The 17,739-nt window shown below is 51.4% G+C and overlaps 1 protein-coding gene, 1 long non-coding RNA gene and 1 pseudogene across 2 annotated transcripts; 1 reads left to right on the top strand and 2 right to left on the bottom strand.

The window, feature by feature from the left end:
• Nucleotides 1-2,911: 2,911 nt before the first annotated feature.
• Nucleotides 2,912-16,589, top strand: LOC115503235 (sialic acid-binding Ig-like lectin 5). Its single transcript, XM_030299332.1, is given in 12 exon segments — nt 2,912-3,951; nt 6,381-6,457; nt 6,537-6,911; nt 7,135-7,413; nt 8,054-8,098; nt 8,624-8,706; nt 8,708-8,882; nt 8,972-9,262; nt 9,499-9,598; nt 10,168-10,195; nt 10,197-10,250; nt 15,316-16,589. Coding segments are annotated over 11 exon segments (1,659 nt in total). The 5' UTR covers nt 2,912-3,951; nt 6,381-6,420; the 3' UTR covers nt 15,508-16,589.
• LOC115502174 lies at nt 4,627-6,422 on the bottom strand (annotated as a pseudogene).
• LOC115503302 lies at nt 6,839-8,527 on the bottom strand. The gene is made up of 2 exons (XR_003965335.1): nt 8,022-8,527; nt 6,839-7,461 (listed from the first exon to the last, which is right to left on the bottom strand). It is a non-coding gene; the product is annotated as an uncharacterized LOC115503302 (long non-coding RNA).
• Nucleotides 16,590-17,739: the final 1,150 nt, after the last annotated feature.

The raw sequence follows: 17,739 nt of genomic DNA, 5'->3' as shown, positions 1-17,739 counted from the left end.
CTGTCCAACACTGGATAAAACCAGGCTTTTCAACTTTAAACCCCCCTGGTGTGTGCAGATGCATGTTTTTTTCATGAGTCTTAGTAAGAACTGTGACTTAGGTCTCAGGACTTGACTTTATTTTTTCAAATGTTTATTTATTTTGAGAGACAGAGAGCAAGTGCACCCAGGGGAGGGGCAGAGAGAGAGAGAGAGAGAGGATCCCAGGCAGTCTCCACACTGTCAACTCAGAGCCCGATGTGGGGTTTGAACCCAGGAACTGCGAGATCATGACCTGAGCCAAATCACGAGTCAACGCTTAAGTGACTGAGCCACCCAGTGCCCCTAAAGATATTTTCATTTTTAAGTATTCTCTACACTCAATGTGGGGCTCAGACTCACAACCCCGAGATCAAGAGTCCCATGCTCTACTGACTCAGTCAGCCACGGATCCCTACTCCAATATAAATTTTATAATGAAAATATCAAGTTCTTCAAAAATCACTCCGGGGGATTGGTTGATATATGGCTCTGATTCTGCATATGAATTTAGGTAGACTTGACTTTTACACAGTATTATTTTAAACCCATTAACATGACATATTTTTCGATTTACTCACACATTTAAAAATATTTTTTAAAGATATTATTTTTATTTTATTTTATTTTTTTGAGAGAGACAGGGCACAAAAGCAAGGGGAAGAGACAGAGGAGAGGAGAAGAGAGAGAGAATCCCACCAGGGACGGAGAGAGAGTGGGTGGAGAGAGAGAGAGAGAGAGAGAGAGAGAGAAGCAGGGCTCATGTTCATCTGATGTGGGACTTGAACTCACAAACCGTGAGATCATGACCTGAGCCGAAATCAGATGCTTAATGACTAAGACACTGAGGCACCCTTAAAAAAAATTTTTTTTTAACTTTTATTTCTTTCTGAGAGACAGAGCATGAGCAGGGGAGGAGCAGAGAAAGAGAGAGGGAGACACAGAATCCAAAGCAGGCTCCAGGCTCTGGGCTGTCAGCTCAGAGCCCAACGAAGGGGTCTGAACTCCCAAACTGGGAGATCATGACCTGAGCCGAAGTCGGACGCTGAACTGACCGAGCCACCCAGGAGCCCCCGGATCTTCGCTATTGTAAATGCTGCTGCAATGAACACACAGGTGCACATATGTTTCTGAGTGAGTGCTTTCATTTCCTTCAGATACAGACCAGAAGTCCATTGCTGGATCATGTGGTAGTTCTGGTTTTAATTTCTTGAGGAACCTCTGGACTGCGTTTCAGAGTGGCTGCACCAATTCACATTCCTTCCCACCAACAGTGCACAACAGTTCTCTCTTTTCCACATCCTTGTCAACACTTGTTTCTTGTCTTTTTGGTCATCGCAGCTTGAGATTTGTCAGACTGACAGCTGTCGGCACAGAGCCTGATGCGGGGCTCGAACTGCTGAACTGTGAGATCGAGACCTGAGCTGAAGTCAGGGGGAGGGGTGCGTTGGGGAGGGGCAGAGAGAGAAGGGGGCAGAGGATCCCAAGTAGGCTCCATGCTGTCAGCAGATTTACCATGCAGGTCTCAAACCCATGAACCATGAGATCATGACCTGAGCTGAAGCCAGAGGCTCAACCCACTGAGCCATCCAGGGGCCCCCACATATGAATTTAAAAAAAAAAATGCACCATGTCAAATTGCAAAAGCAAAAATGCTCAAAATCCAAAAATAAGATATCTCACAAGCATTAGAGACTCCTTTCATCAGTCGTTTGCGATACCTCTCTGGCGTGTATATATATATATATATGTGTGTGTGTGTGTGTGTGTGTGTGTGTGTATTAGGTTTCTATGTATTGATTTTTGTAACCTCTACACCCAACGTGGGGCTCAGAATCATGACCCTGAGATCAAGAGTGGCACGCTCTTCCTATTGAGCCAGCCAGGAGCCCCAAGAACTTGACTTTCAATCCTACAGCTTGCTACGGGAATGTCTAAAGTGTTTATGATCATGGTGCAATTTGAGGAATGCTTTATCAAGGTTGAGCCCCTCCCAGTGCTTTCAGAAAGGGTCCCTGAAAGGTAGAGCCTCGTGACCTTCATGGCAGCAGGGTAATGCTGCTTCTCTGCTAAAGTCACAGATTTGGGGTGTCCCTGCCCAGTGGGGTCCCGATCTCCCTTGATCCGTCATTTTGCACGGCCTGGGCCATCACTGTCCCACAAGACCCTCAGATCCGCAGACAATCATTTGAGGATGCCGTGTTCCCAAAACCCGTCAGGGCAGAAGGGCTTTGACCCTGAGCCTTCCCCTGCTTCCCCCCCTCCCCTGGATTTGGGTCCGGAAATGCCTTCCTTCCTGGCCTGCACTCGAATGGTTTTAAGGAAATGGTAAATGATCCTTTTCCAGAACCAGCAGTGGTTTTCAGCTGGAGGGTGAGTCACGCTGAATCTCTAGGACTTTCCCCTTTCTCTCTTTAGAAGGGATTAATTACAAGACAGCAATCTTTTTTTTTTTTTTTAAGAGACTAAACATGATCAGAGGGGAGGGGCAGAGGGAGAGAGAGAAAATATCAAGCAGGCTCCAGGCTCAGTGTGACGGGACTCCATCCCGCCACCCTGGAATCATGACCTGAGCCAAAATCAAGGGTCGGACATTTAACCGACTGAGCCACCCAGGTGCCCCAAGACAGCAATGTTTTATTGAAACTTCTTCTTTTTTTTTTTTTTAGTCTAAAACATGGGAGGAGAAAGTAATCTCTTCATATGTTCCTAGGAACATAAGTCTAATATCACTATTCCAAACCAGTATTATTTACAAAAATGACTCTTTACTTTCTTGCCAGGTTCACAAGGACTAGTTTTTTTTTGGGGGGGAGGGGGGTGGGGAGTAAGCGAGAAATACAGAGAGAGAGAGAGAGAGAGATTGGGAATTGGGGCTTATACTCACGAACCATGAAATCATGACCTCAGCCAAAGTTGGACGCTTAATCGACCAAGCCACCCAGGTGCCCCACAAGGACAAAATGTTAAGCCCACCTCAGCATAGCTTTGCGAATCTCCCTGCCATCAAATGCCCAACAATCCTTACGGTGGAAAGGTCGGCCTTTTCATGGCCATGGCAATATTCACCGTGCACCGGGACCACAGAACCCCAGGCAGCAGCAACAAGATGAAACCCCTCCACACCATTCCTGTTTGCCTTCCAAAAGCATGCTGTGTCTAAATCTCCCTTGTCTATCCAGACTGAGGCAGATGAACCCCGGAGGGTTTTTTTGTTTCCTTTTTTTTTTGAGGTCTGTGCTCAAATGTCACCTTATCGCCATGGGTTCCTCGGAAGGATCTCTCTCAGAAGATGCCCTCCCCTCTCCCCCGGGGCTCACCACTTCCTCATCTGATTTTCTATCAGAGTTTAGCAAAATTTTCCTTAAAGGGACAGGGCCAATATTTGCAGCCATAGTGTTTCCGCATACGGTTTTTCAACTCTTACTGTAGCACAGAAGCAGCCATAGGCCACGACCGGATGGGTAAGTCAGACTCATACACAAAGTGGTTGGCCAGATTTGGCCACATGCCTGCATTCCGGACCCCTGTTCTAGATGAAGGCGACTACGGATCATCTCGGGTCCTGTCCTTTCCCGTTACGGAGTTGCAAGCTTCGTGAGAGAAGCCACACGCTTTTGTTCACTGGATCTTCAATGCCAAGAGCGACTGGCATCGACTCCAATGTTCACGGGATAACAGAAATCCATCCTTGCAATACCTTCTGGTCCTACCGCGTCTATTTCCCTCCTCCAGTGGCGGAGGTGCTCCTTCTGCTCCGTCTGTCCCCTCAGGATGCTTCCCTTGTATTTACTTCAACTAGGCTCCACCCTCCTCTAGAGCAGAGGTGGGTCTCTTCCATTCTGGAAGCCCCGGGCGCGTCAGAATACTTAACCGAACACTCTCTATAGATCTGCACGGAAAGAAGAAATCGGTCACCACAAGAAGATCGAGGTAAGAATTGAGAAGGCTAAGCGGTGATGGGAGAGGAGCTTCTAGGGAAAAAGAGGATCGTGGGAGTGAGTGCTGGCCATTTTCTCTGATTATAGAAGACGGGGACAATGTTCTGCGGTACGATTTGTCAGCCAAACGCTACCCGCAGGGCTTTGTTCTAAGGCTGGTGCCCATACTTTACGATGGAACATTGTGTGGTCCCCCAAGAGAAATTTAGTGTTAACTAAATTCACCACTTCAGAAAGTGAAGTGTGCATATGGGTGAGCTGCTATGGACACCAGCAGATAATATAGAAAACTTCAGGGGCGCCTGGGTGGCTCAGTCGGTTGAGCATCCGACTTTGGCTCAGGTCATGATCTTGTGGTCCGTGAGTTCGAGCCCCACATCGGGCTCTGTGCTGACAGCTCGGAACCTGGTGCCTGCTTCGGATTCTGTGTCTCCCTCTCTCTCTGCTCTTCCCCTGTTCACGTTCTGTCTCTGTCTCAAGAATAAATGAACATTAAAACAAAAATTAAAAAAAAAAAAGAAAAATTCAGGGGTGCCTGAGCTACTCAGTTGGTTAAGCGACCAACTCTTGATCTCGGCTCAGCCCATGACCTCAAGGTTCGTGAGATCAAGCCCCGTGTCCAGCTCTCAGCTCAGGGAAGCCTGCTTGGGATTCTCTCTCTCTCTGCCCCTCCCCTGCTCGTGTGCCCACTCGTGCTCTCTCAAAATAAAGAAATAAACGTTTCTTAAAAGAGAAAAGAAACTGCCTTCCAGTTAAACACATTGCTAAAAATCTTTCAAAGCAGATAAAGAAATTCAAATGAAAAGGTTCCATAATGAAAAGTGCTGGCTTATTATATAGTTTCTGCCAGACTCCGAGATCCTGGGTGCCAGAGAGTAATTCTATCCCAGTTGTTGGTAAAAGATGAATCTCGTTTACACTGAAAGGGCGGTATTACAAGACCCTGGTGTCACCTGTCAACACAAGAATATCTAGAACGGAAATTCCAGTAAGCCCTTGGGATGAAGGGCACTCAGAATACAAGAGCAAGCAAAATGCACGTAAATTAACTCCTAATTTGAGAAATCAATAGAGTGTGTGTGTAAATTGATACACACTGTCTAGTGGGTAGCTAGTTTCTAACTCAATTATGACGATCCGGCCTCTGCTCTCTTCCCCGGATCAGTCTGTTCCAGAAGGACCCCCTACAGCTAAGCAGAGGGTAGCTCCGAGGCAATGGCTTCATGTATAAATCTGTCAGATACTAAGTACCAAGGGAACAGTGATAACCAACAGGACAAGCACCAGAACACAGACGTTCTTGCGAGATTTTCTTTTCTGATCGTAAGCAGCTTGCGGAAACTGACCGGCGTGGCTCTGTCTGCACGCACCTCTGGGCCTTCTCCGTCGGCTTCCGTGCCGTCAGTGGGGTCTCCTTGGTCACGGATCATCACGGGCAAATCTCTAAACCTCTGACGGACGTCCAAAGTGTGAGCCTGCAGCTGCCGAATTGCCCTTTCCCTCTCTTTAATCAGTTCCAGTTCCTGCTCCGAGGTGGCCACGTCATCCCCCCGGTTCTGCATCTGGTCCCACTCGTCGTGGCCATCAAAGGACAGGCGCTGCTCTTTCGTGGCCTCCCCTCTGCAGGGAGACATGCGGCTCGCGCTCTGGCAATCTTCTCCTTTTCCTTTGCAGACCCTCCTCTCCACCCAGCCCGGAAATCCTTTAAGGCTGCAGAGAAGTCATTCAGTTGGCGTCCTTTGTTCTTTCGGAGCGTCCAGTTCCTAACTATTGTATTTCCTGGGCAAGGTGCTTTGTGGACTATTACAACTGTTGCAAATTTTCCTCCTGTTGCTTGAGTCCTGCTGACTTCCTGGTAGGCTCAGCAAATTCTTTGAGCAGTGGCTGGGCGTCCCCGCCCACCCGTGACTGCTGAAGTCCCGGGGCTGGGGCTCGGAGGGCCCCAGGTTTGGTAAAAGGGACTGTAGGGCATGAGGAGGACCTAGGACCCACTGGTCTTGCACGAAACTCCTCGAAGCAGCCCCCGCCTGGTTGCACAGGCTGATGGGGAGCTGGGAAGAGAAAGGGCTGGGGGAAGGGGCTGAGGCCGCCCACAAGCTCCCTGTTTCTCTTTGCCAGCTGCTCTTGCCCTTCGCTCACCTCACTCTTGACTTAAATGGCATTGGCCGGGTGACCACCCTCAGATTCACATCTGGGTGAGCACCCCAGCCTCCGGGGCCCTCGGTATTTTCACGGGCTGTGTCAGATGCAGAGATGAGACAAGATAATTTCTTAGTTCCCAACTCACCGCACCTCCCTACCCCCCACGGCCTGTGCTGCCCAAGTTCCCCTTCCGTGGTGACCACAGCTCTGTCACACACGGCTTCCTGTTGGGGCTTCCTTGGCCTCACCCCACATTTGGGGCATTTCCCTCCCTGACAGAAGGACCTGGATCCGGGCTCCTGCCCTGGCCGGTGCAGACATGGTGCCCCTGCTGCTGCTGCCCCTGCTGTTGGGGGGTGAGTGGGCCTCGGGGGGAGGGCTGGGCACAGGTGGGAGGGGCTGGAGCCCCGGCTGAGCCTCCGTGTCCCCCCCCAGGGGAGGATCAGGAGTACCAGCTCCAAGTGAGGGAATCCGTGACCGTGCAGGAGGGTCTGTGTGTCCACGTGCCCTGTTCCTTCTCCTACCCCTGGAAGTGGCGGTATTCCCGGACGATGCTCTACATATACTGGTTCCGGGATAGGGACACCTCAAGCAACCGTTATCCGGTGGCTACAAACAACCCACAGAGAGCGGTGAGGACGGAGGCCCGGGGCCGATTCCGCCTCGTCGGGGACCCCTGGGCCTACAACTGCTCCCTGAGAATCAGAGACGCCATGAGGAGTGACGAGGGAGTCTACTTTTTCCGAGTGGAGAGAGGAGAAGACGTGAGATATACTTACACACATACGACGATGACTCTGCGGGTGGCAGGTACAGCAGGGGCCCCGGGGGAGGGCTCTGGGATGTGGACACCCCCTCTCAGAGCAGGCACAGGACGCCGGAACATTCCCTGCTGCGGGTCTTGGGGCTGGGACGGTTGGAAGAGATAACGGGGCCCGGGGTCAGCTTGGGCCCTGAGGCCCGGACCCTCTCAGGGTCACCCCGTGGGTCCCCACCTCCCTGGGGCCCGGGCACCTCCCTGTCTCCTCCTCAGCCCTGACACAGGAACCCGACATCCACTTCCCGGAGCCCCTCAAGTCTGGCTGGCCCGCAGAGCTGACCTGCAGCCTGCCGGGGTCCTGCGAAGGGGAAAGACCTCTCACATTCTCCTGGGTGGGGGCTGCTCTGGACTCGCTGGACCCCGAGACCCTGCACTCCTCGGTGGTGACCTTCACCCCGAGGCCGCAGGACCATGGCACCAACCTCACCTGTCAGGTGAAACTGCCAGAAGCTCAGGCCACCGTGGAAAGAACCATCTGGCTCAATGTCTCCTGTGAGTGCTGGGGAGAGGGCAGGGTCCCCCAGGGTAGTGGGGTTTGAGCTGGTGTGGGGCAAGGAGAGAGAGCAAGGATGGCCATCTTCACCTTCTCAGTGTTTCCCTACCCCTTCCCAATGCTCCCCACCCCTTCTCAGTGCTCCCTATGCCTTTCCAGTGCTCCCTACCCCTTCCTAGTGCTTCCTACCCTTTTTAGTGCTCCCCTACCCCTACTCAGTGCTCCCTACCCCTTCCCAGTCCTCCCTAACCCTTTCCAGTGCTCCCCACCCTTTCCTGATGCTCCCGGCCCTTTCCCAATGCACCCACCCCTTCCAAGTGCTCCCCTATGCCTTTCCAGTGCTCCCTACCTGTTTCTAGTGCTTCCTACCCCTTCTCAGTGCTCCCCTGCCCCTTCTCAGTGCTCCCCTGCCCCTTCCCAGTGCTCCCTACCCTTCCCAGTGCTCCCCACCCCTTCCCAGTGCACCCCACCCCTTCCAAGTGCTCCCCACCTTGTCAGTGCTCCCCACCTTGTCAGTGCTCCCTACCCTTTCCCAGTGCACCCCACCCCTTCCCAGTGCTCCCCACCCTCCGTGGGTGCTGGGTCAGCTTCCACTCCCAATCCTCACCTCTGAAGCAGAGCCGTATCTTTCTACCCCAGATGCCCCCCACAACCTCACCATCAGCATCTTCAGCAATGTCACAGGTAGGAAAGAACTGTCCTCTTGGGGGCTGGGACCTGGCCTTGGATGGGGGGGGGCGGCTTCCACCATGTGGGATGGGGATCGTAGCTGGAATGGGACCAGATAAGGGAAGAGCACGGATAAAGATCACCACCCTCCCTCCTCCACCTTGCCTGGGTGCAAAAGTGGCGTGCTCAGGCACACTCTGTTCACCTCTACGGGGCGCTGCTGTGGTTTTCCTCCTCCCCTCCCGCCCCAGCCTCCTCCATCCTGTTTCCTGCCGAGTTCACTGACTGAGGCCACCAAACAGTCCAGGCGTGTCCCAGTGAGGGCACCGAGCCTTCTCTGAAGATGTGAAGCCCGGACACTTGAGGTCAACCTCTTTTGGGCGTAAAGCCCAGCCTTTGAGCCCTGTTGGACCCAAGTCAGTGGGCCAGGGAAGGCGAGGGAGATGCCAACCAGATCCTGGGACGGAGGGAGACGTGGAGACTGCCGGTCTCCAGCGGCTGTCTCAGTGTCTCTCCTCTCTCTACATCTCTCCCCCAAAGCCCTCAGCATTCTGGAAAACACCTCATCCCTTCTCATCTGGGAGGGCCAAGCTTTGCGGCTGCTCTGTGCTGCTGCAGGCAACCCCCCCCGCCGAGCTGAGCTGGTTCCGGGGGTCCCCTGCCCTGAATGCCACCCCCATGTACAGGACCCACATCCTGGAGCTGCCTCAAGTCGGGGCTGCGGAGGAAGGAGTCCTCACCTGCCGAGCTCAGAACTCGCTGGGCTCCCAGCACGTCTCCCTGCGTCTCTCTGTGGTCTGTGAGTGTGGGGACCCCCGGGGGGGGGCGGGACGCCCGAGGCCTGGGGAGCAGAGGCGTCGCTGACCCTCCCCCTCCCCCCCCCTGCAGGCCCCCCGCGGCTGCTCGGCCCCTCCTGCTCCTGGGAGGGCGAGGCGCTGGGCTGCACCTGCTCCGTCCGAGCCCTGCCGGCCCCCACCCTGCGCTGGCGGCTGGGGGAGGGGCTGCTGGAGGGGAACCACAGCGACGCCTCCTTGACCGTCACCTCCAGCTCCGAGGGGCCCTGGGCCAACAGCTCCCTGAGCCTCAGGGGGCCGCTGGGCTCCGACCTCAGACTAGGCTGCGAGGCCCGGAATGAGCACGGGGCCCAGAGCACCGACGCCGTCCTGGTGTTGCTGCCAGGTCTGGGGGCTGTGGGGGAAGGGTGGGCAGAGCCGGGGGGGGGGGGTGGGGGTGGGGGTAGGGGTGGGGAAGGAGTCTGCATCCTGGAGAAGACGGTCTGGGGGGGGGTGGGGCGGGGGGCGATTGGTGGGACAGGGTGGTCCATCTCGGGCCTCAGCAGGCCCTTCAGTGAGTTCTGCAAGGAGCTAGGAAGGCAAGAGACTGAGTCCTGCAATTCGGTCTCCCTCTCTCCGCAGGGAAGTCGCTCTCCCTGGCAGAAACCGCGACTGCAGCTGTGGGAGGCGCTGGAGCCATGGCCCTGCTGTGCCTGTGTCTGTGTCTCCTCGTCTTCTGGGTGTAAGTCTGTGCGGGGAGGTCCCTCATCCCAGAAGTACAGGGCTGAGTAGGGCAGCTCGAGAGAAGAAATGCACTCCTTCATTTTCATCCTGTCCCCATCCTCCCCCAGTCCTAGGGGACCACCAGTCTGTTTTCCATCTCTCTAGATTTGCCTCTTCTGGACTTAAACAAAAATGTTAACGTTTATTTATTATTGAGAAACAGAGAGAGACCGAACACGAGCAGGGGGAGAGCAGAGGGAGGGGGAGACACAGACTCCGAAGCAGGCTCCGGGCTCTGAGCTGTCTGCACAGAGCCCGATGCAGGCTTCGGACTCACGAACCGCGAGATCACGACCTGAGCTTAACCGACAGAGCCACCCAGGTGCCCCGGCGTGTACAAGTTTTTCTGTGTTAGACGGATCTTTCGTGATGGAAGTTCAGTCTGGCCAAACCTCTGGTCACCCAGGGGGATGCAGTGCTTCCTGGCCTGTCTGGTTCCAGACCGGATACCTCAGCGGATTGGCCGGGGAGCAGACAGCCTGCCCACGGGAGCCTTCGTGGCTGCAGTGTGTTGCTTTCTCCTTTCAGGGTGAAAGCCCGCAGGAAGCAAGCGTCACGGAGTTCAAGAGGCCATGGCTAATGAAGACCCTGTCATGGGTACAGTCGCCTGGGTGAGTGATGCCGGGGTCTTCTCGTGCAGTGGGGGGCTCTGGACCTGTCCATTGGGACTCCACACGGAGCTCCTCAGCATTTCCCCGCCCCTGCCCCAGCCTGGTCACCTGAGCAGTCACCTGGGAGGTGACTTCCCCACTCCACTCTTCCCTACTTCCCTTCCAGCCCTTCTGGAGTTTCAATGATGCTTGTTCCCAGTGCTTTGAGAATCAAGTCACATTCCTTGTCCCATGTTGAAGTACCTTCAGGAGGTGTCCCTTGATGGCCACTCCAGCCCTGGTCCGGCTATGGTGCAGCCACACTGGCCTTCTGGCGGTCTCCCCTACCGCTTGGACCCTTTGCACGTACAGCTCCTCCCACCAGAAATGCCCTTCTGTCCCCATTTCTGTCACCCCACTTCACGTATCAACATCTTCTGCTCTGGGAAAGCTTTGCCATTTCCTTCCCTGCCAACGCCCACGCCTCCCTCCTCTACGTCCCCAGAGCTCCGTGTCCAGCCCCGTCTCGAGGGGCACATCCCACAACACCACTGCAGTTCGTCGTGTTTGGGGTGTCTTTGCCGGCGGGGGCTGCAGTTGTCTCTCACTCCGCCCCTGTCCACCATGTCCCTTCTGCCCTTTTATGAAACTGGGGCCGTGTTGCCCTGCATGGAGTTATCCGGAATGCGTTGTTCATGGCCAGTCCCTGGAACGGGCATTGTTTGCTTGCACGTACTCGTTTTGTCCATAATATGATGAGCAACGATGAACCCAGTTGCCACTGTTACCCCTTATATGTGTGTATACCTGAGATACGCGCTGTTTCGTGTAACTATTTCTGAACCTACAAAGGGTGGCACCCTCTGTGCGCGCTTCTCCGGCTCCCTTTGTGGGACTCATCAACCCTGCAAATTAGGTCCTGGAGATTCATCCTGTTGTTACCTGCAGTTACCTGTTTACGGTGTTTGTTTTATGATCGTGTCTATTGCCTAAGCTCGTCTTGCTGGACATTTGAGTTGCTCCAGCTCTCATTGGATTCACATACGAGTGTTCGTTTTTTTTGTTTTTTGGCAACATTATGTAAGAACTTAATTACTAGGTCAGAGGGTGTGTGAATGTTCCTATCATGACAAATGGTTTTCCAAAGCAATCGCATCCATGTGTACACCCGTCTGTGCCTCTTGGATCCTGTTGACCTATACAGTCTCTGTGCTTGGTTTTCTCGATTTTTTGGGTCATCTCACTCTCTCGCTATGGTTTTGATTTGCATTTCATTAGTTGTCAAGGAGCATTGAAAATCTCTGTCTTCCAGTGGCATATGAACACCTCCTCTCTAAAATGCTTGGTCCCGGGGCGCCTGGGTGGCTCAGTCAGTTAAGCGTCCGGCTTTGGCTCAGGTCATGATCTCACCGTTCAGAGTTCGAGCCCCGCATTGGGCACAGAGCCCACTTTGGATCTTCTCTCAGAGCCCCTCCCCTGCCCTCTCTCTCTCTTTGTCTCTCAAAAATAAATAAATGTTAAAAAAATAAAATTCCTGGTCTCATCTGCAGCCCATTTCCCTGCAGCCCGTAGGGTGTTGACTTTCTTACTGAATGATTGGAGAGCTTTATACATTTTCATACTGGTTTCTTTTTTTCAGTTATATTGCACTGTAAATATCTTCCAGTGAGTAATTTGTCTTCACTTTTTAAAGGTAACCTTTGATGAACATAAGTTCTTAATTGCAATATAACCATATTCACTAATCTTCTCTGTTCTTTTTTTTTTAAAGATAGATTGACATAGCTTTCTTTTTTTCAAATTATTTATTTATTTATTTTGAAAGAGAGAGAGAGAGACAGAGAGGAGAGCAGGGGAGGGGCAGAGAGAGAGGGAGAGGGAGAATCCCAAGCAGGTTCTTCCCTGTCAGCACAGAGCCCAATGTGGGCCTCGAACTCACAAACCATGAGATCATGACCTGAGACGAAATCAAGAGTTGGTGGTTAACAACTGAGCCACCTGGGTGCCCCTGATCTTCTCTTTTCTGTTCAATGCCTTTGGGTTTCATTTAAGACAATCTTTCTTTTTTAATTTTAATTTTTTTAACTATTGTTACAGTTATTTATTTATTTGAGAGAGAGAAGATGAGCGAGAGGGCACGCGAGCATGAGCAGGGGAGGGGCCGCACTGTCAGCGCGGAGCTCAACGTGGAGCTCAACGCGGGGCTCCACTCAGGAACCTCGAGATCATGACCTGAGCAGAAATCAAGAGTCGGACGTTTAACCGACTGAGCCACCCGAGTGCCCCTAAAAAAGTCTTTCTTCTCCTAAGATTAGAATGATATTCAGGGGCGCCTGGGTGGCGCAGTCGGTAAGCGTCCGACTTCAGCCAGGTCACGATCTCGCGGTCCGGGAGTTCGAGCCCCCGCGTCGGGCTCTGGGCTGATGGCTCAGAGCCTGGAGCCTGCTTCCGATTCTGTGTCTCCCTCTCTCTCTGCCCCTCCCCCGTTCATGCTCTGTCTCTCTCTGTCCCAAAAATAAATAAACGTTGAAAAAAAAATTATAGAATGATATTCAAGTATAGTTTCTACTAAAAGTTTTACGTATTCCTTTGGACATGTGAAGCCTTAATCTACCCGGAGTTGATTTGTGTGTGGTGTGCAGTTTTGATCTATGTATGTTCCTCCTCGACGTGTGGAATAATGTCTCTCTCTCCTCTTTGCTGATCTGCCCTCTACTCTGTCAGACATCAGAAGTCTATACATGCGTGGCCTCTGTCTGTGGCCTTCTATTCTGTTTCCAGTGGTCGATTTTACTGTCCCTGAGTCAGAACTGTCTATAGAGGCAATAGAATCTACAGACCCAAAACTAAGTCCTACTGTCTGATAGAGCAGGATCCTCTCCTTAATCTTCTTTTAAATAGTGTCTTGGCTATACCTGGACTTTTGCTGTTCTATTACATATTAGAATCGGTTTATCAAGTTCCAAAAAACACTCCTGTTAGTGTTTTGGCTGGAATGACATGCATCTGTAGATCAACTTGGGAAGAATATACTTATTATAAACTCAAGTCTCCTTGTCCGCAAAAACAGGTTATCTATTAGTCTAAGTTTTTTTTTTTTTTCAAGAAAGATGTAGAAATCCTTCAACACATCTTGCGAACCTTTTGTCAGTTTTCTTCCTTAATACTAGTTTTGTTACTGTTATAAATGCCATCTTTTTAAAAGTGCATTTTTCTGATCACTTATCGCTGATATGCGGAATGAAACATTTTAAAAATTACAGATTGGTCTTAGATGTCATTTAGAGTCTTGCTGGTTTGGTAGCTGGAGCATTCTTAGATATGATTCATAAGCCTGCTGAACCATTCTTTTACAGAGATATGGATACTGTCTGAAAAGTTTCTGATATCTTGTTTTATTTTATTTAAAAAATTTTTTTTTTTCAACGTTTATTTATTTTGGGACAGAGAGAGACAGAGCCATGAATGGGGGAGGGGCAGAGAGAGAGGGAGACACAGAATCGGAAACAGGCTCCAGGCTCTGAGCCATCAGCACAGAGCCCGACGCGGGGCTCGAACTCACGGACTGAGAGATCGTGACCTGGCTGAAGTCGGACGCTTAACAGACTGCGCCACCCAGGCGCCCCGATGTGATATCGTGTTTTAAATTGTCATAGCTTTGGGGTGCCTGGTGGCTCAGTCGGTTAAGCGTCCACTTCGGCTGATCTTGCGGTTCATGAGTTCGAACCCTGCGTCAGGCTCTGTGCTGACAGCTCAGAGCCTGGAACCTGCTTGGGATTCTGTGGCTCCCTCTCTGCCCGTCCCCTGCCCGTAGTCTGTCTTTCTCTCTGTCAAAAATAAGTAAAATAGGGGCGCCTGGGTGGCGCAGTCGGTTAAGCGTCCGACTTCAGCCAGGTCACGATCTCGCGGTCTGCGAGTTCGAGCCCCGCGTCGGGCTCTGGGCTGATGGCTCAGAGCCCGGAGCCTGTTTCCGATTCTGTGTCTCCCTCTCTCTCTGCCCCTCCCCCGTTCATGCTCTGTCTCTCTCTGTCCCAAAAATAAAATAAACGTTAAAAAAAATAAAAAAAAATAAGGTAAATATTTAAAAATTAAAAGTTAAAAGCATTGCCATGGCTGCTGAATCCAGGCAGCTGATTTGATGCAAATATAGTGTCATTTCCTTCAAAAATCAACTCATCCTTTTAGACTTTAGATACAGAACAAGAAACACCTGATCTCATGCATTCTCTGCGGATGTATTTTTCTTCTAAGAGATTTCTTTTTTTTTTTTAACTTGAGAGAGAGAGAGAGAGAGCGCGCACGCACAAGTGAGGGAGAGAGAGAGAGAAGTGAGGGAGAGGGGGAGAGAGAGAGAGAGAATCTTCTTTCTTCATGTTTATTTATTTTGAGAGAGAACACGCAACAGCATGAGTGGGGGAGGGTCAGAGAGAGAGAAAGAGAGAGAGAGAGAATCCCAAGCAGGCTCCGCACTGTCAGTGCAGAACCCGATGCGGGGCTCCATCCCGTGAAACCGTGAGATCATGACCTGAGCTGAAATCAAGAGTTGGACGCTTAACCGACTGAGCCACCCCGGCGCCCCAAGATCCCATATTTCAACAAATGACTCACTCCCCTGAATCAGTGATGGGGAAAGTAAGCACACTCAGACTCTGGCCTCTGGTAAACAGAGGTCTGTGGAGCACGGATTGTGGGCAAGTAAGTGACTAAAGACTTAAATGGATGAGTGAAGGGCACCTGGGTAGCTCAGTCGGGTAGGTGTCTCTTGACTTCAGGTCAGGTCAGGTCAGGTCAGGTCTTGATCTCACGGTTCGTGGGTTTGAGCCCAGCATCGGGCTCCACACTATCAGCTTGGGTTCTCTCTCTCACTCCCTCTGGCCCTTCCCCTGCTCTCTCGCTCTCTCTCTCTCTCTCTCAAAATAAATAAGTAAACTTAAAAAAATAAATGGATGAGTGAATCATTGGGTTCGTAGGAAATGTGTGTGAATAGGAGGATGAATGAACAAATGTCCCATTAGCCCAACCTCCCTTGAGGGGGACCACGTCTGCCTCGTTCCTTCTCCGACTCTCTCGTTTCTCTTTCACTCAGGGTTCCAGGAAGAAGCCCTGGCCAGACAGCCCCCCGGATCAAACGACCCCTGCCGGGGATGCCCCTCCCTCGGGGGAGCAGCAGGAGCTCCATTACGCCTCCTTCAGCTTTCCCGGGATAAAGATGAGGGAACCTCAGGACCAGGAGGCCACCAGCACCAGTGAGTACTCGGAGATCAGGACGGGCAAGTGAGGGCCGCCTGGAGCCAGGAATCCCAGCCCCTGCGGGGAGAGGAGAAGTCAGGCGCCAACTGATGAAGCGCGTGGAGCCCTGTGGCGATATAAAGGAGCAGGACTGTCCGGGTGTCCCCGGGTAGAGCAGATTTGGGCTCAAGCGTAGCCTGTCAAGCAAGTCGCTTCATCTCTGCGTGCTTCAGTTTCCCGTTCCGTAAATCAGAGATCATGCCTTCTGCCTTAAGGTGGTTGTGAACAGTAAAGAATTAACACAGAGAAATCAGCCAACAGAGGTCCTATCGCACCATGGGGCTCAGTGCCTACTGATCTGTCTTCTTTGGACAGAAGGTCCTGCTGGAAGTTACCCTGGGGCTGAGGGTGACCGCCCGGCACACAGTAGCAACCGGCTGGTGTCATTCTCCTTCAAAGCCTCCCCAGGGAAAGACCAGCCCCTCAGCCTGCATTTTGGTTCACGACACAGCATCTTATCATCTCTGTGGGGTCTTCTCTGCGTCCCACTTGTATCTGTCCATTCTTCCAGCACATTCCATCACCTCCTGACCTCCAGTCCCTTCCCTGGCTCATTTATGGGCCCCCCACAGGGATCCGTCCAACAGCCAGAGAGCTGACCCTGAGTCTTCTCCACAAACCATTCAAGGCTCCCTAGGCTTAGACAATACATCACAAACATCCGCCCCCACCCCTGGCATTTGAAGTCCACCAACCCCCCCCAACCCCTGCTATCTCCTGTTGGAAAAGAAACAATGGGCCCCGAGTGGAGGCACTTGCCCCCACAACAGCAAACCCAAGACTCACTGTGGTTTCAGCCTCTCCCAGAAATGTGACCTTTAAACAGTCGGTCTGAAATTTCCTGATCAGCACTGGTGAGGTCACCTGCAGGGTAAGATCTTCCCCCCAAAAGATGGCCCGATCTGGGGGGAAAAAAATCCTTCCTTTGTTTTGAGAATACTTCCTCATGCCAACCCTCCTGCCTTTAAACACCTTCTGCTACTTACAACTCCTCAGGGCACCCATCTCCCTACTGGAAGGGACACTGCCCAAACTCATGAGCCTTTGATTAGAGCCAATTACATGCCCAGATTTCCTCGGTTGAGTTTTTATTCTTTTTCAAAAATGTTTATTTTTGAGAGAGTGTGCGAGTGAGGGAGGGGCAGAGGATTCAAAGCGGGCTCTACACTGAGAGCCAGCTGCGGGGCTCGACCTGTGAGATCATGACCTGAGCTGAAGTCAAGAGTTGGATGCTTAACCAACTGAGCCACCAGGTGCCTTCAACAAGCTTTTCTGATCCCAACTGCCTGACACTATGCTTTTGATTGCCGTACAAAAGAAAAGTTTTTCTAGAAGGAGGCGAGCAAGAAAGTTATCAGCTACAGGAAAGGATTGTTTCAGGCAAGACTGCTCTCCTCCTGTGTGTGGGGTAAAGATAAGGGGTCTTCTTGTACAGATGACCTCGTCTTCCTTTAGGGGATGGAGAGAGAGGTCCTTGTGGCCAACTCATTGGCACTGATTGTCAATAGCCAAAGTATAGAAAGAGCCCAAATGTCCATGATGGATAAATGGATAAACACAATGGAGGATAAAGAATATATATATATATATCTATATATATATTGCGTGTGTGTGTACACACACACACACACACACAATGGAGTATTACTTGGCAATCAAAAGGAATGAAATCTTGCCATTTGCAACAATGTGGATGGAACTAGAGGGTATTATGCTAAGTGAAATAGTCAAAAAAGACAAATACCATATGACTTCACTCACATAAGGAAAAGATATAAAACAGATGAACATAAGGGAAGGGAAACAAAAATAATACAAAATGGGAAGGGCAACAAAACATAAGAGACTCTTAAATACAGAGAACAAACTGAGGGTTGCTGGAGGGGTTGTGGGAGGGCAGACGGGCTAAATGGCAAGGGGGCATTAAGGAAGACACTTGTTGGATGAGCACTGGGTGTTATATGCAGGGATGAACCACTGCATTGTACTCCTGATATTATTAGTGCGCTATATGCTAACTAACTTGGATGTAAATTTAAAAAATAAATGATTAAAAAATTCCTGACTATAAAATAGTTCAATGTCTACATACAAATGATGAGAACGAACAAGAGAGCTTAGCAAGCTGGAAGAACATAAGATCGACAAGCACGTAATTGCGTTTCATACGTTGCTGCATCTACTGAGAGACTGAAGGCAATGCTTAGGATCCAGACGACTA

Source organism: Lynx canadensis, chromosome E2, assembly GCF_007474595.2.
Source record: "Lynx canadensis isolate LIC74 chromosome E2, mLynCan4.pri.v2, whole genome shotgun sequence".
Classification (NCBI taxonomy): domain Eukaryota; kingdom Metazoa; phylum Chordata; class Mammalia; order Carnivora; family Felidae; genus Lynx; species Lynx canadensis.
This window is presented reverse-complemented; position numbering and strand designations above follow the sequence as displayed.